The following is a 23,398-nucleotide window of genomic DNA, read 5'->3' on the forward strand; positions in this document are numbered from 1 at the left end:
CCCTATTTCCTGTTGAGGCAGGGGAAGGGTTAACTCCCTGCTGGGTGGGAGTGGGCTAGCAGCCCTGGCTCTCAGAAAACGTATTTCCTGGGGAGAGCTAGCCAGTCAGCCAGCCAGCCAGCCGGCAGGCGTCCCCCCTGACGTTGCTGCCTGCCCAGCCAGCAGGAAGGGGTTAACAAGCCTTGCGCTTCCTCCTGTGTCCTGTTACTGCTGAGGCAGACCTGCCCGGCCAGCTGAGCAACTTTCCTCCGAGTGCTGCCTGCCTGCAGGCTGAGCTCTAAAAGACAAGCAAGCTAGAAGCAGAGCTGCAGCCCGTTCTGGGGACCCTGCTGCCACCCTTCCGAGGGGTCTGCACCTCCTGGGAGAGGGTGGGCATCTCCAGGACGAGGGTCCTTGGTGGATGGCTCTGGGGTCACTCTTGAGGCTGTACTGTCCCCCTGCCGCGCGGGTCGGAAGGTCACTGCAGAGGCTGCTCGTGGTCCCAGGGCTGGGGCCAAGGGAGCCTGCACCAGAGGTAAGCTGGCCCCTCCCTGGCAGCGGTGGTACCTCTCATGGAAGGCTTGGGGCTTAGTCTTCATCCCAGGTCCAAGGGAGAGGGGTGAGGAGGACAGTAGAGGATCCCAGAGGCTTCCTGCCTGCAGCCCCAGGGAAGCGGGACTCGGGGGGGCTGGCTCCCCACCCTGAAACCCGCATCTTTGGTGGCATCCCCCCACAGAGTCCCATCCTCCTCTGCCCCACCCGTCCTCCTTAGCCCCACCCCCCATTGCATCTCCAGCCTCAGGGCAACCCCCACCCCATTCCAGGACCCCAGGACACAGCCACCTCAGGGCTGACTTAAGCTTAGAGTTCTAGCTCACACTTGTCCCTGCGCCTCCCTCTGGCAAGAGTTACTCCCTCTCCCTCTGCCCCCTGCCCCGGGGCTCCCGCTGACCCCAATGGGGCAGAGGCTGGGGCTGCCTCAGCAGACCGGGGGCTCTGCAGGCTGGTGGCACACACACACTTTGGACAAACTCTTGCACGTGACAACATATCTAGGCTCTCTCCTTGTCCCTGAATCCCTACTCTAGGGATGCCATCTACTTTCTGAGCCCTGACAGTTTCCCTCCCCAGTCCTGGCGCCCATCTCTCCTTTCCCCCTCACCCCCTGAAAGTTCTCCTTGGCACCCTTTATAAAGGAGAGAGCGGATACTTGTGCCACATGGCCTGCCCCCCCCCCCCCGCCCGCCCCTCCCCACTCTGCCCCATACCCGTCTGCCTCCTCCTCCCCCATATCTCGGAATAAGCCTCTCAGGCTCTGCCTTCTCAGTGTCCTTCCCTCCACCTGACAGGGTCTGGCTCAAGGTCACTGCAGTAATTCCATACCCGCCCGCCCGGGCCTGCCGCTGCCGCCACTGGCTGCTGGGTTTCTGTTTCACTCCCTTTTATTTCTGGGCATATTGTGTTCGATAAAACCCTGGGCTTGTAACACCGCTGGCAGGGCTCCCAGCTGCTCCCTCCCGTGTTCCTTCCTTTTCTCCTCCCTCCCTTCAGAGCTCCCTGGGCCTCACCCTGCCCCCTCGTCCTCCCCACCTTGTCCCTTCTAACTTTAGGGGAGGGAAGTCCAGGCATCTCCCTGGGGCTTCTGATGCCTCCCTTCCCCCAGCTCCAGCGAAGGTGTGCAGAGAAGGCTCCTCTGCTCCCCCTCCTAGAAGGAAAGTCCAGGCAGGGCAGCAGGGTCCGCACGGAGGTCCCCTCCCACTACCCCAGGCTTGGCGGGAGGGCTGGGGAAGCCAGGCTCTGGCAGGGCGGCTGGTGGAGTCAGGATGCCTGACTGGTTCTGCTGGTTTCTGTGGCCAACAACTGGGAGGGCGGGCACTCCGGGCGGGCTGTGGGGCACAATTATTTCTCATCTTGATTCTTGCCACCCGCCAGCCCACCAGTTGGGGAGGTAAAGACAGATCTGAGTCACCAGTGAGGGGGAGGGCGGGAGTTAAACAAGCGTTGGCTGTGGTATCCCCACAGAAGGCCTCTCAGGCTGGACGGACAGACAGCAGACAGAAGGTAGGCAGCCTTTCAGCCAGCATTCCATCTCCCTGGAGTCCCATGGGATCACCTCCTCTGGGCCCAAGCTCTCCCAGGCACCTGGGCCCCGAAGAAGCCTGCCAAGGCCTGCTGGCTGCTTTGAACTGAGCCCAGGGTTGGCAGGGCTGGGTGGAGGGCAAGTCCAGATGGGGGAGGGCAGGACGAGCAGCTTCTGACTCCTGCTGAGGCCCAGGGCAGAGACCGGAGGCCAGGGGGAGGTGGTGGGGGGGGGGCGGGAGGCACAATCTCCATGGGTGGTGGTATTGGTGGGGGTTCACGGGTGGTGTGGAGGTTCTGGGGGGTCTAGCGTGTGTGTGTGTGTGTGTGTGTGTGTGTGTGTACCCATACCAGAGGAACAGCCATGGTAGGGGATTCTGGTGTTGGTTTCTGGTGGGGCCCTGGGAGAACCTTTTTCTGTCTTCAACCTGGGTTTGCCTTCCCCAGATGGTCTGGTCCTGAAGCTGTGGAGAGGCCAGCAGGCTGACTCTAGTTCCCCCTCAGATTTGGGGTGCTCAAACCGACCTTGCCTTCAGGGAGCTTACATTCTAGCTGAGATGGAACCAAAACAATAAAGCAATCAGATGAATTAACGACAAAACCAGTAACCCTGAAAATAAGTATCAGATTCATCTTCTGGAGACCTAGGTGTTTAGTCCCAGCTCGGCCACCTACACGCCATGTGACTGTGGGCAGGCTGCATCCCATCCCTGACTTCAGTGCTCTTGTGTGTACCACAGAGGTGGCGGGGGCTAGGTCTCTTCGAGAGGCAGGCCCTGCTTCCTGCCTCATACTCCTCTCTGGGCCTCTGGCCTCACCCAAGTATTCCCTTTGAGCTACCCTTCGTCACCCTGCAGCTTCATCTTCCCTTCAGATCTCTGGCCATCACCTCCACTGGGAAGTCTCCCCTGATTTTCCCAGCGTGGGTACTCCTGTACATGCCCATGCTTGACTGAATCGTCATCTGTGCCCCTGGAACTGGACTTGTGTGGGCCAGGACTTGTGCTCTGTGCTCAGCACAGTGTTGGGCTCAGAGAAGGCCCCAGGAGCTAGGTGTTGAATGAATGAAGGTGTACAAACTAACGCTGTGAGAAATGGGGAGAGTGGGGACCGAGGACCAGAAAGAATGGGTGCTACGCTAGATCCCAGTAACGAAGCAGGAGCAGGGTAAGCAGGCATCCCTGGGGGTCACTTTTGTGTCTCTTGCTAAGGGCAAGGTGGGTGTGTCCGAGGTAGCTCCTGGCTCACACCAGCTCCGTGAACCTCCCTTCCCCATCTCTGAACGGAGATAATGAGCTCATCTTTGTAGTGTGACTGTGACAAGCAGCACGCATGTGAGGCTAGACCTGCCTTCTGAATAATATGTAAAATAAGAAAAATACAAATAAGTGCCTGCCAGTGGTGGCTCCTGGCCGGTGGGGACCTGTGGCCAGGTCTTCTGTTGGTGGCTGAGTGGCTGTCAAGGAAGGCCACTGCCCCTGAGTTCTGTCCCTCTCTCCTGCAGACCCATGTGGAACCCGAGGACGCGGCCGCCCCACTGAGAGTGCGGGGGCCCACCCCTGGAGATCGTGACCTTGAGACGGTGGCCCTCGGCCCTCCACCTCCGGCGGGGGCAGGGGCCGCCCACCTCCAAGTCCCCAGCCATGACGACCTCCGCGCTGCGGCGCCAGGTGAAGAACATTGTGCACAACTACTCGGAGGCAGAGATTAAGGTGCGAGAGGCCACCAGCAATGACCCGTGGGGTCCTCCCAGCTCGCTCATGTCGGAAATCGCCGACCTGACCTTTAACACGGTGGCCTTTGCCGAGGTCATGGGCATGCTGTGGCGGCGGCTGAATGACAGTGGCAAGAACTGGCGGCACGTGTACAAGGCGCTGACGCTGCTGGACTACCTGCTCAAGACGGGCTCCGAGCGGGTGGCCCACCAGTGCCGCGAGAACCTCTACACCATCCAGACGCTCAAGGACTTCCAGTACATCGACCGCGACGGCAAGGACCAGGGCGTCAACGTGCGCGAGAAGGTCAAGCAGGTGATGGCCTTGCTCAAGGACGAGGAGCGCCTCCGGCAGGAGCGCACCCACGCCCTCAAGACCAAGGAGCGCATGGCGCTGGAGGGCACAGGCATTGGCAGCGGGCAGCTGGGACTCGGCCGCTCTCGAGGTTCCCCGTCCTCCTACAACTGTGAGTGAGCCCCAGGGCTGGGGGGGGTGCGGCCCTGAGTGCTGGGGGTCCCGAGCATTCAGGGAGATGAGGTGGGGAATGGAGCCCGGGAGGCACACCTGCTGGCAGAGTGGGCTGCAATTTGTGGGCCGCAAATTAGCGCAGACCACAGCGGGATCCTAAGTGCTCCTTGGGGAGCTGTCCAGCGGCAGGCCGGGTTCAGGGTGGCAGATGCACAGGCTCCACAGTCCCCCAGCGGGGTCGCCCTCGGCACCTTTCCAGCTGAGCAATCTAGACAGCCGCCTCTCTGAATCTCCGCTTCCTCATCTATGAAGTAGGGAAAATCTTATCTGCTCCAGTTGCTGGATGTGAGAATAATTAGGTGAGGCCAGGCCTAGGAATACCCTTAGCCCAGACACATGGCACAGGGCACTCCATCAGGGCATCCCTCGTGACTCCCTGCTCGAGGGCACTGTCCTTGAAAATGCGGGTGGCTGCAGAGCTCTTCTTGACTCTCCTCCTTGCCCCACTGTGGGCGTCCTGGAGCTGAGGGAATCTCAGGAGGGGCCTCAATTCATAAAGCCCTAGAGGGTGTGCTGGGGACCTTGAGAGCTGTGACCCTGACTGCCTGGAACCTCTCATGTTCCTACCTTACTTGATCCCCGGTAGGACGGGACCCCACTGGAAGAGTGCAGGAGCTGGAGTGCAGGAGCCAGGGGACCTGGCTTCAAGTCTTACCACAGGACCCTGGCCAGGCAACCCTGGGCTCTTGGCGTGTCTGTAAAGGAGGGACTGGAGACTCTACTGGGGGTGGAATGGGAAGACACACAAAGCACTGGGCAGCATGCTGCCTGGCCCCCTAGAGCCCTCAGCTGCCAGTTGTTTCCTTCCTCCTCTGTTTCCCTCTTTGAGCCTTAGCTTCCTGATGAGGCAGGGGGAGGGGAGTGGCACGGGCACCTCTGTGGTTAAAGAAGCCACAATGGTCGGTGGTCGTTGCAGCCTCCTCATCATCCCCCCGCTACACCTCCGACTTGGAGCAGGCCCGGCCCCAGACATCAGGAGAAGAGGAGCTGCAGCTGCAGCTGGCTCTAGCCATGAGCCGGGAGGAGGCTGAGAAGGTAAGGCACCTGGGGCACAGCTAGGCCTGGCACTGGGGGGGGTGAGGGGAGCCTGGAGGGAGGCAGGAAAGGTACCCTGATGCCCCACACCCTTGACTCCTAGGGTCCTCTCCTCTGGGCCCCCAGACCCCAGTCCAGCTCCCAAGGACAGCATAGGGCCTGTCCTTGTGCCCGCGAGTGTTTTGGCAGGGATTGCCTCCCTGCTTCCAGTCTCCTCTGGCTGGGCCTAGAAAGGGCAGTGAGTACCTAGTGGGTTGAGGGTATGTGTGTGTCTTCCAGGCGCACTGTGGGAAGTAGTGAGTGTGCTGGGAGACACCGAGATTCGCTGCCCCCACAACCCCTGCCACCAGCTGTCCTTCTAGGGGGCAGGGATAGCCCCTCTGACATCATCTTCTCTGCCATCACTTCTTTGGATCCATGTAGGATGGGCAGGAAGCAGCTGGGCCTCACACAGCAGGACATGGGGGCACTCAGGGGACCCAGAAGAAAAGGATTAATCTCCTGGATTTTGAAACTGGTCGCAAATCCAGGCAGGGAGAAAGCCACATTCACCTTGCTGCCTGGAAGCAGGCTGCTCACACCCACTAGCGTGGGCACTTCTCTCCCCTCGGGAGTGGGAGCACTGGGCCCTGTTCACTCCTGTCTTCCCCCCTCACAGCCGGTTCCCCCAGCCTCCCACAGGGATGAGGATCTGCAGCTGCAGCTGGCTCTGTGTCTGAGCCGGCAGGAGCATGAGAAGGTAGCGGCTGAGCCTCCTGTGCTGGTGCAGGTGTAGGTGCTGGTGCAGATGCTGGGACAGGTGCAGGTGCTAAGGCAGGTGCTGGTGCAGGTGTTGGTGCAGGTGCTGGTACAGGTGCTACATAGGCACTAACCAGGCTCCTCCTGCTTCGCCCAGTGGTCCTGCCATGCCTAACCTCTGTCACTCACTCTTCTCAACTCCAGCTCCAGTCCTCCCAAGTCCAGCCTGGGCCGCTCATGCTGTCCTTACTCCTCTTGCCTTTTGCAGGAGGTGAGGTCCTGGCGAGGAGATGACTCCCCTGTAGCCAATGGCGCTGGGGCCTCTGTCCACCGTTGGCAAGACAAAGAGACAGAGAGAGAAGAGAGAAAGGAGGAGGAGAAGCTGAAAACCAGCCAGGTAGGGAGGGGCTGCGGTGCATGGACTGAGCCTGTGACACGAACCAGATTGGTATCTATAGCGGTTAGAACCCCACTTTGTATATAATAAGCGCTGTTTAAGCATTTATTCAACAAGAATGGGAGTGGAGGGGGTGCGGTAGCCCCCAGTTCCAGACCACATGGGCTGATGCCTGAGCAAAGTGGGATGCAAAGAATCCTGATCTGAGGTCCCTGGACTTGGGTTCTGGATTTGCTGTCACTCTGACTTGGGCAGATCACTATGGCGGCCTCTGTTTCCTTTTGTTGGACAGCTCCACCTCTTGTATTCTAGGGTTATGTGATGCTGTGGATCTAGTTGAGGGGGAAGCGGGCTCAGGCACATGGTCCAGACAATATCTTGGGCTCATACACATACTTTCCAAAAATACCGGGGTGGGTAGCTACTTGGAACAAAGCCATCCTCCAAAGCAGTGCATGCTACCCCTAGGATGTCTCTGTCTCCTTTTTGCCATGTTCAACAGTGGCTAATTTCTGACCTAGGAAGGCAGACTTGTCATAAAATCTGTCTTCTACCACCAATGGGCGGAGGATCAGGACAACTGAGGAAGGGGTCAGGCAGGCCTGGGTTTATCCAGCTGTGCGACTTCATGCAAAGCATCTCCCCTCTCGGGGCCTCAGCTGATGCATCTGTAAAATGGGCACACCACTACCTGTACTATCTACTGCACAGGGTTGTTATGAAAGTCAGGTACTAAATGGATGAGGAAACATTTTATAAACTGCGAAGCACTGTACAGAGGCGAGGGATCATTAGCAGATGTTTGTAAATGAACAAAGGAGAGAATGAGCTGGACTGAGGAAGATAGGCCAGGGACCGCCCTTCCTCTGGTCTCACCCACTTCTGAGCCATGGCTGCCTCTCCCACTCCACAGTCCTCCATCCTGGACTTGGCAGACATCTTCGCACCCACCCCGGCCCCGCCCTCCACTCACTGCTCCGCTGACCCATGGGACATCCCAGGTGGGCACGCAGGGCTGCAAGAGGTTTCCAGGCTGGTCCCAGAAAGCCCCTTCCTTTCCACCACTTGCTGGCACCCCCTCCCCATAGCTAGGGGCCACTGGGCAAGTCACTTACCCCTCTGAACCTCAGCTTCCTCTGGGACATGGGGTTGTAGTAAGGGATGGGAGAGAATGTCTGAAGAGCCCAGCTCATGGAAAACACAAGAGATGTTCTCTCGTTTCCCCTGGTCACCTTGGCTTTCCTGTCCCAGCCCATCCCTGACTGGGAAGTGGCCTGATCTGCCCATGCCTAGGAGTCCATGCTCCTGGCACAACTTGCTCAATATGGGCTCCAGCTTGCTGGGTGGGTCCTGAATCAACATCCCATCTGTGAAATGGGACCCTTGCATCCCAACTTGGTCTGGGTAACTGGGAAGGGCCCTGGACTGGGTGTAAAGGTGGGCCTGAGGTCATGTCTGTGCTGTTCCTGTTTTAGGTCTCAGGCCGAACACAGAGCCCAGTGGCTCCTCCTGGGGACCTTCTGCAGACCCCTGGTCTCCTGTCCCTTCAGGAAGCACCCTGTCCAGAAGCCAGCCCTGGGACTTGCCCCCTATGCTCTCCTCCTCTGAGCCCTGGGGCCGGACCCCAGTGCTGCCTGCCAGACCCCCTTCCACAGACCTCTGGGCACAGAACTCCCCCCATCACAAACTCCCCAGCACTGGGGCTGACCCTTGGGGGGCCTCAGGGGAGATCTCCAGTGCACCTGGTAAGCAGAGGGCCAGACAGTGTGGGTGAGGCGCTGGAGGACTTCTGGGTCCCCTCCCTCCAGTGCCAAGGGGCAGCATGTCCTGTCTATGTTAAGAGGGCTGCTTGCCCGAAAGGGGTCAGACCAGTGACTGCACACCCACCTTTTTGCCAACCTACCTCCTCTCCCTCTTCCTCCTTGGCCAGCTCTAGGTGGTACCTCACCCTTTGACCCATTTGCCAAACCTCCAGGACCCACAGAGACCAAGGAGGCGCCAGAGTGTGCCCAGGCCCTGCCCTCTGGGAAGCCCAGCAGTCCTGTGGGTAAGCAGGAGGCAGGGGATGATACAGCTCTGGGGAATGAGGGGCCCACCCAGAGGTGACCTCTGTCCTCTCTTCCCACACAGTGACCATTCCCTCTCCCTACCAATGCGTTCTATCTCTGTTCCAGAGCTGGACCTGTTTGGAGACCCCATCCCCAGTTCCAAGCAAAATGGCACCAAGGAGCCAGACGCCTTTGACCTGGGTGCACTGGGGGAAGTGCTAACCCAGCCCAGCAAGGAGGCCCGAGCATGCCGGACCCCTGAGTCTTTCCTGGGCCCTTCAGCCTCCTCTTTGGTCAACCTTGATTCATTAGTCAAGGCGCCCCAGGCTGCAAAGACCCGAAACCCCTTCCTGACAGGTAGGACACTCCCGTGTCCCCGCTGGGTCTCCACACTGCGAGCCCCCTGCTTTTCTCCATCACTCCTTTCAGAGCCCAGCTCCTGCCCTAAAAATCTTCTCTAAAAATCTACTCTTCTCTATCCCTGAGACCCCAGATCTTGCCTCCCCCTCCATTTAGGGCCGTGCGCCCTGGCGCGCTCCAAGCTCCCCACCCGCTCTCGCCCCGCAGGTCTCAGCGCTCCATCCCCCACCAACCCGTTCGGCGGGGGCGAGCAGGGCAGGCCGACCCTGAATCAGATGCGCACCGGGTCGCCGGCGCTGGGCTTTCCCGCCAGCGGGCCAGTCGGGGCGCCCTTGGGCTCCATGACCTACAGCGCCTCCCTGCCCCTCCCGCTCAGCAGCGTGCCGGCCGGCGTGACCCTCCCCGCCTCGGTCAGCGTCTTCCCGCAGGCGGGAGCCTTCACGCCGCCGCCCGCCAGCCTGCCGCAGCCGCTGCTGCCCACGTCGGGCTCCGCGGGGCCGCTCCAGCCACCCCCGCAGGCCGGCGGCACCAACCCCTTCCTCTGAGCGCAGCCCCGCCCCGCACGCCCGGGCCGGCGCCTGCGCCTGCGCCTGCGCACGAGGACCCGCCCCCGGGGCGGGGCGGGGAGGGGCGGGGCTGCCACCCAGGCCCCGCCCCTGGGAGCCCGCCCCGGCTGAGGCTCCGCCCCCGGCCGGCCCGGGCGCCCCTCCCCTCCGCAGCTCCTGGAGCTTGAGACCGACGCCGTCCCGGGGCGAGACCACGCCCGCGTGGTAGGGACTGGAGCCCGCTTCCTCGGCTCCAGCAAGTGGACTTCTTGCGAGGCGTGGCGGCTGGACCAGGGCCACAGCGCGAATCGCCGGCTGCGGCCGAAACAAGTGCTCCACGGTGTGGGGCACAGAGATGCTCCCACTTGCCGTACATCCCACAGCCTGGCACCTTGGCTTCCAGACGCTCCCCAAGCTCTCACTCGTTCTCTCATTTCATCTTACCACGGATCAGCACTGGGGATGATCTAATGGCAGGGAACAATAGACAGTTGTTCCCATTCGTTGCCACTCATCTGTGCTAAGCACTTTAGACAGATTATTTAATTTAACTCTCGCAACAACCCTCTGAGGTAGATAATACTATTCCCACTCAAGACTGGCTACATAATTTGTGGGGCCTAGTGCGAAATGAAGAGGCGGGGCCCTTCTTCCAAATTAAGAACTTCAAAATGGAGGCAGCAGAGCATTAAACCAAGTGCATAGCCCTTGGTCCTGCTGTCATCTTATAGGTGAGGAAACAGGCTCAGAGAGGTTAAGTGGCATGCTCAAAGTCACAGAGCTAGCACGGATTGGGACTGGGATTCAGAAAATCTGACTCCACAGCCTTGTGCTCCCAGGCTGGGCCGCCGGTTTCATTTACCAATATTGACCTGCAGTGACCAAAGTGTTCCACTCACCGGGGAGGAATCCAAGAATTGCTAAGCCCACAACCTCCAGGAACTCAGAACTCAGTGGGGAGACAAAACCGGTACTGGAGCCCTCGTGCTCCTTTGTTTTACTGAGTCACTTTAAATCTGGCTCTACCCTTTCCCCGCCCCCTTCCTTCATTGCCAGGGCAAGAAATTCTATCTCAGGCCTGCTGAGAGAGCCTGACCCCTTCTGGGGGCTTATGTAGGGTCTGAGAAACAAAGGTAAGGGGGCAGGGCCCAGTACCTTATCCTAGGGCCACCATGGACCCTCCATTCCTTTTCTTCCACCACTGGACACTAATTTGTCCTCAGGGCTCAGACTCTGGCCCTGTAGTAGCCCTGCTCCCAGCCCCCACTCCCTTCTGGGTCACTGAGGGAAAATAGCCTTCTATAGAGCAGAAACGCCAACGTGGAGGGAGGATACGATGCTGTTCTCTTTCTTAAGTGGAAGGAGGATGTGGCAAAAGGAGCTACTTGGGTTTGGGTTGGTTTTTTTTTTTTTTTTTCTTTCCTTTTTTTTTTGGAAGGAGGGAGTCCTACTATGGCTGTTACAGGCAGGACCGACAAGAGCTCCTACTTAGGAATTAGACCAACAGAGCTCACAACTCTGCTCCAAGATTTGCACTCAATAATAATAATAATAATAATAATCACTTAGTAATAAGTGGTTATGCTCCCTGACCTTGAGTAAATTACTTAACCTCTCTATGACTCTGCCTCCATTTCCTTACTTGTCAAGTGGGAACAAGAGTTCCTTCCTTAGGAGGTTGCTATGTGGCTCCTCCCATGCAGTGTCCTTTTGGCCCAGGGCCCACCCTCTTCAGAGACTCCAGTGAGCAATGAGCCCGTCATACCCTCATTCCTGGTCTTGCCAGGCAGCACCCAGAGTCCAGCCCCCGTCTGTCTTCTGTCACACACACCTGGGAGGTTTCCATCCTTCCTGGTAGCTCACCCACCAGTCACCCCTCCCCTACCTGGGCCCTCCTCTTCTAAGCTGGCTCTCCCTTGTGGACTTTGATTTTCTGAGGACCCCCAAGGGATGCTGCTTGACCCCCACAAAGAAGACGTGGGTAGCCTTATTTCCCCATAGCTCCTTCTGGACCATTTTTCTCCTCTAAGAGCCTCCTTCTTGGAGGCTGGAGCTCCTGGGTTGTCCTGCCTCCTCTGCCTGGGGCTGTGCTCCACCTCATTCTCACCATGCTTGCCCTCTTGGCTCACAATCTCCTCACCCAGATCTTCCTTAATCCCACCTGACTCCATTAATCAGAAAGATGACCTTGACCTCTCAGCTACCCTTACCCATGGTCACACTTTTGGGTTCGTCATCACCCAAATTCCTTCACATTCCAGGCAGGCTTCCTGTTCTCTGATCTTAATCTCATTCCTTCCAGGGAGCATCTACCAGACCCTCTGGCCTGCTGACCTTTCTGCCACCACCCCAACCTTCTCAGAGATCTCTTCTCTCCTTGACGTCATCAATTGCTTTCTGTCAACCAAGTCCTTCTCCTTGATATTTATCATAATTAGCCTCATCTATCTTGAAAGTCTTTCCATCTTTCCCCTCACTTCAAGCACCCATGCCACCTCTCTCTATCCCCTTTCTTTCCCTTCCTCCTGACCCACTCCAGTTGGCTTCTGCTGTCAGCCCCACCTCACTTGAACACTGTCTGCCAAGCTCAGCCAATGACTCCGGTGTTGCTGAAGTCATTTGGCCTTTTTCTGTCCCATCTCACTTGGCTTTTCCAGAATCTGACCGTGAGGACCCTTCCTCTTTGCAACTCTCTGTCCGTTTGCCTTTGGGACACCACCCTCTCCTGGTGTTCCCTTGACCCTCTTGTGATTCTCTGTGTCTTTCATGGGTGCACTCCTGAGTTCCTTGAGCCCAGACCTGAGCTTGCTCCTCTCATTGCTCCCTGGATGGTCCCTGCCATGCCTGCACTGTCTATACACTGAACCCTCCCCGCTGCCCCAATTCCTCCTACAAACCTCTCCTCTGTTCCAGAGCCATGTTCTCCCCACACATATATCTCAAGGGCACCTCAAACCAACATATCCAAAAGTGACCTCTCGAACTCCCACCTGAGCCTCTCCATACCCCCTCCTCAGCAAATGGCCTCACCGTCCAGCATAAGCCCTACTCTGCAAACCAGTCTTGACATCTTCCTTTCCCTCACTGCCAATCCTGAGGATGTCTTCTCCTCTACAGGCCTCCAGACCCTTCTCACTACTTCCACTCCCACCTGGTGCAAACCTCCACCATCTCCTCTGGGTCCTGCTACAGCCTCCTAACCAATCCTGCTTCTTCCACTCTTGCCCCTTTCCAGCCCATTCTCCACTTAGAAGCCAGAGGGACCTTTCCAAAGTGCAGAGTCACTTCCCTGACCAAAGCCCTTGAACATCTTTGTTCTCTCATCAACAACCAAAACTCCTACTCACAGTTCATGAGTCCCTCCAGGACCTGGACAATTGCCCTCCTCCAAACTCACGTCATCTCCTATGTCTCTTTCCTTTGCTCTCTGCCCTGCAGCCATGCCTGCCTTCCGTAGTTCTTCAGCCCTGACTCACTGCTATGCCCAGGGCCTTTGCACATCAGTTCCACCTGCTTCCCCAGCACTCCCCCGACACCCTCTCTCAGGACCCCGTGCTCTCGTTCTTCCATGGCTGCTACACAAATGTGATTTCCTCAGGGAAGCCTCTCTTGCGTCGCCTCTCCCACCAGATCAGGTTCCTTGTTTTAGTCATGACACTTCTCACAGTGGGTGGTTGTACATTCGTGTGTGTGTGTGTGTGTGTGTGTGTGTGTGTCTGTCAGATTAAATTCTGTCTCCTTCAACAGACTGTGTGCAACACAGGGGCAGGAGCCTGGTCTCTCTCCACCCACCATTGTACCTAAGCAGAGCACCTGGCAGGCAGTAGGCACTCAATAAATATTGGCTGAATGTAGTAAATGAGATAAGTGTGGAAAGTATATGATAGGACACAGAGCTGGCTTGTCGTTATTATTCAGGGAAGCCTTCCTGGAGTGGGTGGGATGTGCCCAGGATCTTTAAATGGAAAGGCAGAGTCAAAGCTCTCTGGCTGGGTGGGCCTGGAGAATACATGCCTTCTGCTCGAGCCTCGCTTCTCTGTCTCTCTCTTAAAAAAAAAAAAAAAAAAATTATTTATTCATAAGAGACACTCACAGAGAGAGGCATAGACATAGGCTCCATGCAGGGAGCCCCATGCAGGACTGGATCCGAGGACCCCAGGATCACGCCCCGAGCAGAAGGCCGGCGCTCAACCACTGAGTCACCCAGGGGTCCCTCCAGCCTCATTTCTCATTTGTACAATGGTCAAGGGTTGGACAAAATGACCTAAGGCTCTGGCATCCAACGGCCCTGACATCCTCCCAGCCCTCCATGTTCTTCTCACGAGGCGTGACTGTCCCGCGGGCAGCCGGTTTAGGTCTAGCGGAGCCCAGCCGGCCCCTTCCGTGCCCTGCCCCGGGCCTCCCAAGGCCGCGCTGTCCGGCCTGCGATCCCACGCTCGGCCACCGGGCGGCGCGCGGAGACCAGCCACGCGGCGGCGGGAGGCCCGGCCGGTGGGTGCCCTGGCCCGCCCCTCGCAGCCTGTGGGCCTCCCTCCCGGTCCGCAGCGTCCGCGCCTTGGCCGCCAGCAGCCATGCTGGGTGCCCGGGCCTGGCTGGGCCGCGGCCTCCTGCTGCCCCGCGCCGCGCGGGGCCTCCCCACCAGCCGCCGGTAAGGGCCGGTGAGAGGGCCGAGCCGCTCGTCGCATCACGGTGCTGGTCCCCAGCACGCCCCGCCACCCTTACTGCTGCCGCGACCTGGCCCAGACTGCACCGCCCCCTCTTCCCCAACCCCTCATCCTCCTCATCCCCCATCCGACTCCCCCCCTTCCTGCTGCAGGGCCAGCTCCCCCGGAATTCTCCTGACACCACCTCTGGGAAGCCTTACTTGGACCCCAATGCCAGGCCATGTTCCTTATCCAGGGGCACCCTGGGCTGACCTGTCCCAATCCTTATGGGTGGAGGGGCCTGTCATTTAGGTCTGCCCTGCAGTGCCAGGTTCCCAGGCTGAGCCCCCTGAGATCTGAGCCAGTTTCTGACTCCCTGGGGGTGCTGGGGGGGTCTGGCCTTATGGAAGGGCCCAGGGGGTGAATGTTGAGTGAGAGGGCCCCCTGTATCGATTTTCCTGTCATTGCTCCTCCAGTTCTTGCCCTGTCCAGCCACCAGCAGCAGACAGCCTCCTGCCCAGGTCACTAACCCAGGCGGGCGGGAGAGACACCTGCCAGTGCAGACACCATGGGGAGGGGCCCCGTGAGGGGGAAAGAATGGAGACTGAAGTTCCATTCTGCCCATTGTGACTCACTCTGACCTCACAGTCATCATCCTTCCCACCGCCAGGTCCGAGAGGCTGGGGGAGACTAACCTGGCAGGGATCCCCCAATGAGCCACCTTTCTTCACCCCCCCAAAAACAAAAGGGGGAGCACAAAGGCCGCGGTCTCCCCCGTGGTTCAGAAAGGTGGGTTGGGCCTGGAGCAGGGGGCTCCAGGAGAGGGGCCAGGGGGCAGGGGGAGTGCTGTGGGCCTCCGTGGTGGGCCTGGGCTGGGGGGAGGTGGGTGGCAAGCTGTCACTGACCCACCTGACCACGCCAGGGGCAGCTCCTCCCGGGACAAGGACCGCAGTGTGACAGTCAGCAGTTCAGTACCCATGCCTATTGGAGGGAAGGGAAGCCGGACCAACTGCTCCCCATCTGTACCCCAGAAGGTCCCCAACCGCCTGATCAGTGAGAAGTCACCGTACCTCCTGCAACATGCCTACAACCCTGTGGACTGGTGAGTACCACTCCTGAAGCTCTTCCCTCCCTGACCTCCTAAACCTCCCTCTCCTTGCCCCCCTCCCTCTGGGGGTATCAGAGCTCTCAGCCCCTCCTACACCCCCCTACTCCTACCCCTCTCTCTCTCTGGGGGCAGCTGAGCTCTCAGCCCCTCCTACACCCCTTCTCCCCCACCCTCACCCCATCCTGGGGTCAGCCAGTGAAGCCCAACCCTGCCGGCCTAGGTACCCCTGGGGACAGGAAGCTTTTGACAAGGCCAGGAAAGAAAACAAGCCAATTTTCCTTTCAGGTAACATACCCCCCTTCCCTGGGATGGGAGAAAGGGGGTGGTAGTGGACAGGGGAAGGGTCCCCTGGGCCTGGAGCCTCCCAGGAAACCTCTAACCAATCACTGGTTATCACCACCACCACCACCACCGGTCCACCGTGGCCCCGTTCCAGTGGGGTACTCCACCTGTCACTGGTGCCACATGATGGAGGAGGAATCCTTCCAGAATGAGGAGATTGGCCGCCTGCTCAATGAGGACTTTGTCAGCGTGAAGGTAGACCGAGAGGAGAGGCCAGATGTGGACAAGGTGTACATGACCTTCGTGCAAGTAAGTAGTCTTCCCCATATGGGGGTGGGGGTGGTCTGAGCACAGGGGGCCACTCCCCTCACCCTCGTCCTCTCTCTGCCAGGCCACCAGCAGTGGTGGGGGCTGGCCGATGAATGTGTGGTTGACTCCCAACCTCCAGCCCTTTGTGGGGGGCACCTACTTTCCCCCCGAGGATGGCTTAACCCGAGTTGGCTTCCGCACAGTGTTGCTGAGGATACGGGAGCAGGTGAGTGTGCTCCCAGGGAGTGGAGATGTGTGGGGGACTGGGGGTCCAGGGCAAGGACCCCCCCACTGGATGCTGACCTCTGGGTCTGCCCCTGCCTCCTACAGTGGAAGCAGAACAAGAATACCCTGCTGGAGAACAGCCAGCGTGTCACCACAGCCCTCCTGGCCCGCTCAGAGATCAGCATGGGTGACCGGCAGGTGCCACCATCCGCCGCCACCATGAACAGCCGCTGCTTCCAACAGCTGGATGAGGGCTATGACGAGGAGTATGGTGGCTTTGCTGAGGCCCCCAAGTTCCCCACGCCGGGTCTGTGCCCCCCATGCCTGCCTTCCCCGCTCCCATCCCAGCCCTCCGATGCCTGTGATGCCTATCCGGGCCGATCTCTTCTGACCTCTGGCTTGGTCATTAACCACCTGCTCTGGCTGACCAGAGCTGCTCTGACTCACTCCCCACCCCTGCCTGCCAGGAGCTCTCTGGTGAAGTCCTAACTTCTGATCTGAGCAGCAGCCCTATGACACTGACCTGGAGAGCGATCCTCTGTTCTCTGTGTTGACCATTGACCTCCTAACCTCCAGCGTGTCCAGGGGGACAGCCTGTTGAGTGAACTCCTAACCCCAGCCTGGCCAAAGGCCTCCTGATCACCCAAATCTCTGCGCCCCCCCAAGTCCCCCATCCTCTCATGTGACTTTTCTTGATGCTCACAGTGATCCTGAACTTCCTGTTCTCCTACTGGCTCAGCCATCGACTAACCCAAGATGGCTCTCGGGCCCAACAGATGGCCTTGCACACCCTGAAAATGATGGCTAACGGGGGCATCCGAGACCATGTGGGACAGGTGAGGGGAGGCATTCCCTGGAGGGGGCAGCAGGAGGTAGTGGGGTGGGGGCAGAATCTGGGGTCAGCCTCTAGCCCCACGTCCTGCCTGGCACAGGGCTTCCATCGCTACTCCACGGACCGCCAGTGGCATATCCCCCACTTTGAGAAGATGCTGTATGACCAGGCACAGCTTGCAGTGGCCTATTCACAAGCCTTCCAGGTGACCCCTGAACCCAGCCTAGAGCAAAGACACTTAGCCTGTCCCCCTACCTCTGGCTGCCCTTCTAAGGCTTGGGGACTTGTAGCTGCCCCCTTGACTTCACCCTTAATCCCCTCCCGTATGCCCAGGCTCTCTCCCCACCCTCCTGGGAGAATGGTGACAGCCCTCTCTGTACCCAGGCCACCCGAGAGACCTCTGTTTACAGACCTCCCTCCTCCCACCTCAGATCTCTGGTGACGAGTTCTACTCCGATGTTGCCAAAGGCATCCTGCAGTACGTGGCTCGGAACCTGAGTCATCGGGTGTGTGTCCACTGAGGCAGGCGGGCCTGGCGGCAGGAGGGCTCGGGGCCTCAGCTGCCCTGAAGGCAGGGGCCAGCCAACTCTCCTCTTCCCACAGTCTGGAGGCTTCTACAGCGCTGAGGACGCAGACTCACCCCCAGAGCGGGGCATGCGGCCCAGAGAGGGGGCCTTCTATGTGTGGACGGTCAAGGAGGTCCAGAACCTCCTTCCTGAGCCTGTGCTGGGTGCCACCGAGCCCCTGACCTCGGGCCAGCTCCTCATGAAGCACTACGGGCTCACAGAGGCTGGCAACATCAGCCCCAGTCAGGTGAGGATGCGGGGCTGTCGGGGATGGAGAGGCCCTGAAGCCAGCAGGCCAGGTGACTCCCTCTCACCAGGGCTGTTTTCCTCAGGACCCCAAGGGGGAGCTGCAGGGCCAGAATGTGCTGACCGTCCGCTATTCGCTGGAACTGACCGCTGCCCGCTTTGGCCTGGATGTAGATGCCGTCCGGACCTTGCTCAATACGGGGTTGGAGAAGCTCTTTCAGGCCCGGAAACATCGGCCAAAGCCACACCTGGACAGCAAGATGCTGGCCGCCTGGAACGGTGGGGTGGCCATGTCTGCGGCCTGATCCTGTTGACAGATTTTATCCTTCAAGAGGCCCCTCCTATCTGTCAGGCACCTGCTAGATATCAGTTCTCCCTTTATCGGGTTTATCATTCCCAATTTACAAATGAGCCAATCGAGGCTTAAAGAGCCGAAGTGACCCACCCTAGGTCACACTCAGGAGCCAGGAGTTCTTACCCACTGCTCCAGAGAGGTGTCCGGGGCTTGGAGGGTCAGGGCGGACATACCTGGAAGGGTCCAGCTGGCTTCTCCTGAAGTGTCTAGTGTCTCCTCCCTCCAGGACTGATGGTGTCTGGCTATGCTGTGACTGGGGCTGTCCTGGGCCAGGAGAGGCTGATCAACTATGCCATCAATGGTGCCAAGTTCCTGAAGCGGCATATGTTTGATGTGGCCAGTGGGCGCCTGATGCGGACGTGCTATGCAGGCCCTGGGGGAACTGTGGAGCACAGGTCAGGGCCAGGACAGCTTGGGAAGGCTGGTCTCCCTGGGCATCGCGGGCCTATCTCCGTCCCGCTCCCTCCCTCCTGGTAGGCTCCAATCCCAGCTCTTCCATTTGCTGGCTATGAGCTCTTACCTTCCCTGAGCCCAGTTACTCATCCAGGAAGTGGGCTAAAGGTACCCACCAAGAGATAGATCTTGAGGGCTCAATGAAAGGGCAGGTAGAGGGCCTCCTCTGGGAAAGCCTCTCTCTCCCTCGGCCTGTCCGCAGCCCCTTCCCTAATGCCTGTCCCCACAGCAACCCACCCTGCTGGGGCTTTCTGGAGGACTATGCCTTTGTAGTGCGGGGCCTACTGGACCTGTACGAGGCTTCGCAGGAGAGCTCATGGCTCGAGTGGGCTCTGCGGCTGCAGGACACGCAGGACAGGCTTTTCTGGGACTCCCAAGGCGGTGGCTACTTCTGCAGTGAGGCTGAGCTAGGGGCTGGCCTGCCCCTGCGTCTGAAGGACGGTCAGTGGTGGGTGTGGGGCTGACCTCGACCCAGTTAGGGCTTGGGTTCCCTGGGGGAGGCATAAGTGCAGCGAGGTGGTAAAGAGCCAGCCTGGGTTCACATCTCCACCACTTATTTGTTCACCAACTGACTTGGAGTTGGTCTTATTATATTCCAGAGCCTCAGTTTCCTAATGCATGAAACAGAGCTAGCATTGTACTAACTTACAGGTGGATACAGAGATGGATCGAGCTATTCCACGAACACATTTAGCAGCAGTAACTGGGTGCTTGGATTCATAGATCATGCAAGGTTTACCCTCACAAAATACAATGTAGCAGGGGAAACAACTAATAAATAGTAATGACCACTACAAAAGTGCACGCACAGATGTGTAGTTACAACAGGAGCATCATAGAGTAGTAGGCGCCTGGCTCCTTGCATTTTAGTACTGCTCACCATTACCTGACACATCTGGTATGTTAATGGTCCTGCCCCCCCCCCCCCCAATGTACACCTCTTGGGAGCAAGACTTTTATTCTTTTCCTTCTGCATCATCCCCAGCGCCTAGCATAGGCCTGGTACATTAGCAGGTGCTCCACAAATGTTAGCTGAAGGAATGAAAGGACCCAGCTGGAGAACAACAGTGGGACCTAACTCAGTGAGGGGGATGGACTCAAACCCGGGACAAGCATCACTTAGCCAACAACTCTGAGAAGCCTGGAGGATGGGGGATGGGGCGGAGGCTAGCGGAGGGGAGGCGCCCTCTTAGGCCAAGCTGGGTCCCTGCAGGCTCTTATAGGCCTGGCAAGTAGTGAAAATCTCTGAAGGGTTTTAAGTAGGTTGTGGGCTGGTCCGGTGAGGTTCTAGGAATATCATTCTGACTGCAGGTGGACAAAAGGGCCTTCCGAAGGGGGGCAGGGGAAACTGGGTGACCAGTCAGGAGGCCATCAGTGGCATTCAGTCCCAGCGAGGGTGGGCAAATGCTGCAGAAAAGCTAGAAGTACAAGATGGGTAGAAGTGGTGAGATTTAGGTCTACTCTGGCCATGGACCCAGCAGACTCTGGGTGGATTAGAAGTGGGAGGTAGGGGAAAGGTGGGGAGCGGCAAGGATGATGGCACTCTGGCTTGAGCAGCTGTGTAGCTGGATTGAGGAGTCCATAGATGGGGGAGCTGGGGGACCAAATGTTCAGCCCCATGCCAAGTGGCTGAGAGAGCAAGAGGTCAGCAAGTGCTGGGCATCAGAGCTGGGGCAGGATTGGGCCGGGGTGGACTCTTTCCCATCCCATCCCCATCCGCCACCACTGTGGTCACTGTCCTGGGGCTGGGTCCCGGGACCCTGTGACTGACCCTTACCACCCCCTCCACCCTGCCCCCTGCAGACCAGGATGGCGCAGAGCCCAGTGCCAACTCTGTGTCGGCCCACAACCTGCTTCGGATGCATGGATTTACGGGTCACAAAGACTGGATGGACAAGTGTGTGTGTCTCTTGACTGCCTTCTCCGAGCGCATGCGCCGTGTCCCTGTGGCATTGCCAGAGATGGTCCGCGCCCTCTCAGCCCACCAGCAGACCCTCAAGCAGGTGTGGGGGGGTGAGGTCACTCATGCTAGGACCCGGGGGGGGGGGAGGAGGGGATCTGGGGCTGCAGTGGGGGCTGGGGGCATGGGGTGGGGCTCCTGGAGCTGTCCCCCAGAGCTCAGGTCTGTGAGTGTGTGGCCGTCGAGGAGTGTGTGCAGATATCTCCATGGGGATATCCATACGAGCTGCCCTAGGCGGTGGAGGTATCCAAGTGAGTGTGCATCTGAGGGGCCAGGCCTCTGGCCTGGGTAAGTGATTGTGTGAGCGCCTGCTACTGGGGTACTCAGAGCAGAGAGGGCAGGAGGCAGGGGCTAGAGATGGGTCCCTGTGGTTGGTGAAGTGTTTCTCTGTCTCTGTATCTGTGTGGTTGGGGCTGCCATTGTGTGGGCAGGCATGTGCTTATCTGTGTGCAAATCCCTATTTACATTATTGCTGGGTGAGCATGTCTAAATATGTGTGCCTCTGGAGGTGTGTGACTGTGCATCTGCATGCCCGCCGAGTGTGTGCTAGTGTGTTCACCAGTATGTATGTGCCATGTTCAGATTTGCCCTGATTATATTTGCATGTTTACCTGCACATCTCTGCTTCTATGTGTATGTGTGTGTGTGTTGTGTGCTGATGTCTGCACCTGTGGGTGCGTCTCCCTGGGTTTGTATCTCACTGCTGTGTAGGATACCATCATTTTATGTGTTCTTATGTACGTGCATCCATGTTCCCACTTGCTGAGCTTGAATCTGAGGCAGCCTCCTGGCAGCTGGTCTGGAGGATGCTCAGCCGCATCCCTGTTCCTTCCTGGGGCTATAGTGCAGAGTGGAGGGAGGACAGGGAACCCCTGGTAGGTCTGGGTCCAGCTCTGCACCCCTGCTCCTGGAGTTACCTCTCTGTTCTGGCCAGATCGTGATCTGTGGAGATCCCCAGGCCAAGGATACCAAGGCTCTGCTGCAGTGTGTCCACTCCATCTACATCCCTAACAAGGTTAGAGTTTGTGAGCCCTGCCCCAGCCTCCCAACTCTCCTGCCTGGGGGCCCCCCTGCCCCTCTGCAGCTCTCCACTATCCCCTCCTCTGGTGGCCCCAAGAGAGGAAAACCACCGTGGGCCCTGCCAGTGTCCCAGTACCCCCCAGGTGACTGTCTACTTTTCTGCTACCACAGGTGCTGATCCTGGCCAACGGGGAGCCCTCCAGTTTCCTGTCCCGCCAGCTGCCTTTCCTGAGTACCTTGCGGCGGCTGGAAGACCGGGCCACGGCCTACGTGTGTGAGGACCAAGCTTGCTCAATGCCCATCACGGAGCCCTGCGAGTTACGGAAACTGTTACACCAATGACTTCCTCGACCGTGTCAGGCAGGGGCAGGAGGCCGAGCTTCCCAGCTGGCCAGAGACTCAGGCCCGGTAGGGCCCTGTGCATGCTGTGGCCATCCCTGGGCGCCCTGTCACCAGACGCCCTCGGCCATCCTCACCATCCCCCCCATGGGCACCCACTCACCCTGGAATAAACCTAACAGCATCCTGCGGGAACCTTGGGGCCTCAGCCTTGCTTGTGTGTGTGTGTGTGGGGGGGGGGGGACCTCTAGCTGATGCCTCTGCCTTCTCCAATTCCTTCTTCACCTTCAGAGGTCTCTGGGCTGACACTGCCCCAGTCTGTGGTCATTGCAGCTTGAATGAAACTCAGGGTAGGGGGGCCTGTAATGCCTGCCAGGGCTGGGGGTTGGGGTGCAGCCTTGCCCTGGAGAGGGGATAGGCTAAGCCTGGCCTTCAGCGGGGTTAGGAAAGGATCCTGACCTCCCCTTACCCCTGTCTCCTGTTCTAAGCTGGGGAAAAGGAAGGGGATGTTTTATATGAGCGTTTATTTTTCATGAAATGATGACATTTGCATATGCTTCGGTACATCATGGGAGCTGCTGTTCTTTGGACCAGGGATGTTTATTTTGGGATGTCCATTTAGCTGCTCCCCCTTACCCCAGGATGGAACCAAGGCCCCCTGCAGGAGGTCATATCGTCCATGCCCCCGCTTTCATACCAACCAGTCTAAGGAGGGTTCTCTTTCATTTGGAACATATATTGGGTTGGAAGTTCTTCTCCAAATCTGAGTCCTTCCTGCTGGAGGGAAAGATGATACTCTTCTGTGTCCTCCTCCAGTCCCTTCAGATGCTCCCGAGCCCTGTCCTTGACCTCTGCATCTTCACAGACCCCCAGAAACCCCATCTAGCTTCCACGGCGGGGATGGCACTGGGAAGCGTGCTTTGGGAAGGGCAGGTGTAGTGGGATGGGGCTGACAGGCAGGGAAAGGGGAAGGAGCTGTCTCCCTCCCCGCACCCTTGAGGGATCTGCTGAGCCTGGGTACCCTTGAAGCCCCAGAGCCAAGCAGTACGGCCAGCCAGAAGAAGCTGCTAGAGATGACACCCAAATGGGGCCACTGCTTGTGGAGATGTCAGCAGTGGGCAGGAACAGGAGACTGGACTGTCCCTGCAAGTTCTGCACATGGTCACACACCGCCACACATGGTCAGGGGACCAGGCTCAGCTTTGACTGGGCAGCTGGGCCCTCGGTGCAAGCCACCGGCCCATCTGGAGAGGATTAGGGCTCCAGCCAACAAGGTCAGGTGGCCCTTTTCTGGCTGGAGCCTGCTCAGCCTCAGGCAGGAAGTCCAAGGCCTGGGCAAGTGGAGCCAGGTCTGGGGGGCGGCGAGGAGGGAGGGTGGAGCCGGGGAAGCACAGGTGGCCTTTTTGGCTGCCCCAGCCCTGGCTCTGGAAAACCTAGGCAGTCTGCAAAACCCTCTGTCTCTGTTTCATTGACCCTCAAGAATGAGGTGGCAAGACAGGTACCTCTGGCCTCCTATGGATGGATACTCAAGGCCCAGAGAGGTCAAAGACTGGCCTGAGACCACTCAGCATATCTGGTTCTTTCCGTGGTCTTCGGGGGACAATAAAAATCACTGAGCCTTCCTCTTCCCCCAGGA

The 23,398-nt window shown here is 58.6% G+C and overlaps 2 protein-coding genes across 12 annotated transcripts; both read left to right on the forward strand.

The window, feature by feature from the left end:
- Nucleotides 1-203: 203 nt before the first annotated feature.
- On the forward strand, nt 204-9,792 carry EPN3 (epsin 3). 3 transcript variants are annotated; one of them, XM_072747463.1, is made up of 10 exons: nt 258-514; nt 3,563-4,239; nt 5,218-5,336; nt 5,995-6,075; nt 6,343-6,471; nt 7,385-7,472; nt 7,947-8,216; nt 8,402-8,518; nt 8,646-8,876; nt 9,087-9,792. In XM_072747463.1, exons 2-10 carry the CDS (start codon nt 3,702-3,704, stop codon nt 9,422-9,424), a joined length of 1,911 nt encoding a protein of 636 aa, XP_072603564.1. In that variant the 5' UTR covers nt 258-514; nt 3,563-3,701; the 3' UTR covers nt 9,425-9,792. The 3 variants fall into 3 exon arrangements, with proteins under 3 accessions (XP_072603566.1, XP_072603564.1, XP_072603565.1); XM_072747464.1 differs by lacking the exon at nt 258-514 and adding an exon at nt 1,954-2,040; XM_072747465.1 differs by lacking the exon at nt 5,995-6,075 and having other exon boundaries at nt 204-514.
- Nucleotides 9,793-13,880: 4,088 nt separating this feature from the next.
- Nucleotides 13,881-21,957, forward strand: SPATA20 (spermatogenesis associated 20). Of its 9 annotated transcripts, XM_025995878.2 has the most exons (17): nt 13,881-14,072; nt 14,738-14,856; nt 14,990-15,169; nt 15,396-15,460; nt 15,612-15,766; nt 15,849-15,992; nt 16,097-16,298; nt 16,697-16,827; nt 16,924-17,028; nt 17,255-17,329; nt 17,427-17,636; nt 17,722-17,914; nt 18,217-18,385; nt 18,673-18,884; nt 20,247-20,446; nt 21,338-21,418; nt 21,595-21,957. In XM_025995878.2, the coding sequence occupies exons 2-17, from the start codon at nt 14,780-14,782 to the stop codon at nt 21,763-21,765; spliced, it is 2,370 nt and encodes a 789-aa protein (XP_025851663.1). In that variant the 5' UTR covers nt 13,881-14,072; nt 14,738-14,779; the 3' UTR covers nt 21,766-21,957. The 9 variants fall into 9 exon arrangements, with proteins under 9 accessions (XP_025851663.1, XP_025851667.1, XP_025851666.1 ...); XM_025995882.2 differs by lacking the exon at nt 18,673-18,884; XM_025995879.2 differs by lacking the exon at nt 14,738-14,856 and having other exon boundaries at nt 13,912-14,072.
- Nucleotides 21,958-23,398: the final 1,441 nt, after the last annotated feature.

Source organism: Vulpes vulpes, chromosome 2, assembly GCF_048418805.1.
Source record: "Vulpes vulpes isolate BD-2025 chromosome 2, VulVul3, whole genome shotgun sequence".
In the NCBI taxonomy this organism is placed as follows: Eukaryota; Metazoa; Chordata; class Mammalia; order Carnivora; family Canidae; genus Vulpes; species Vulpes vulpes.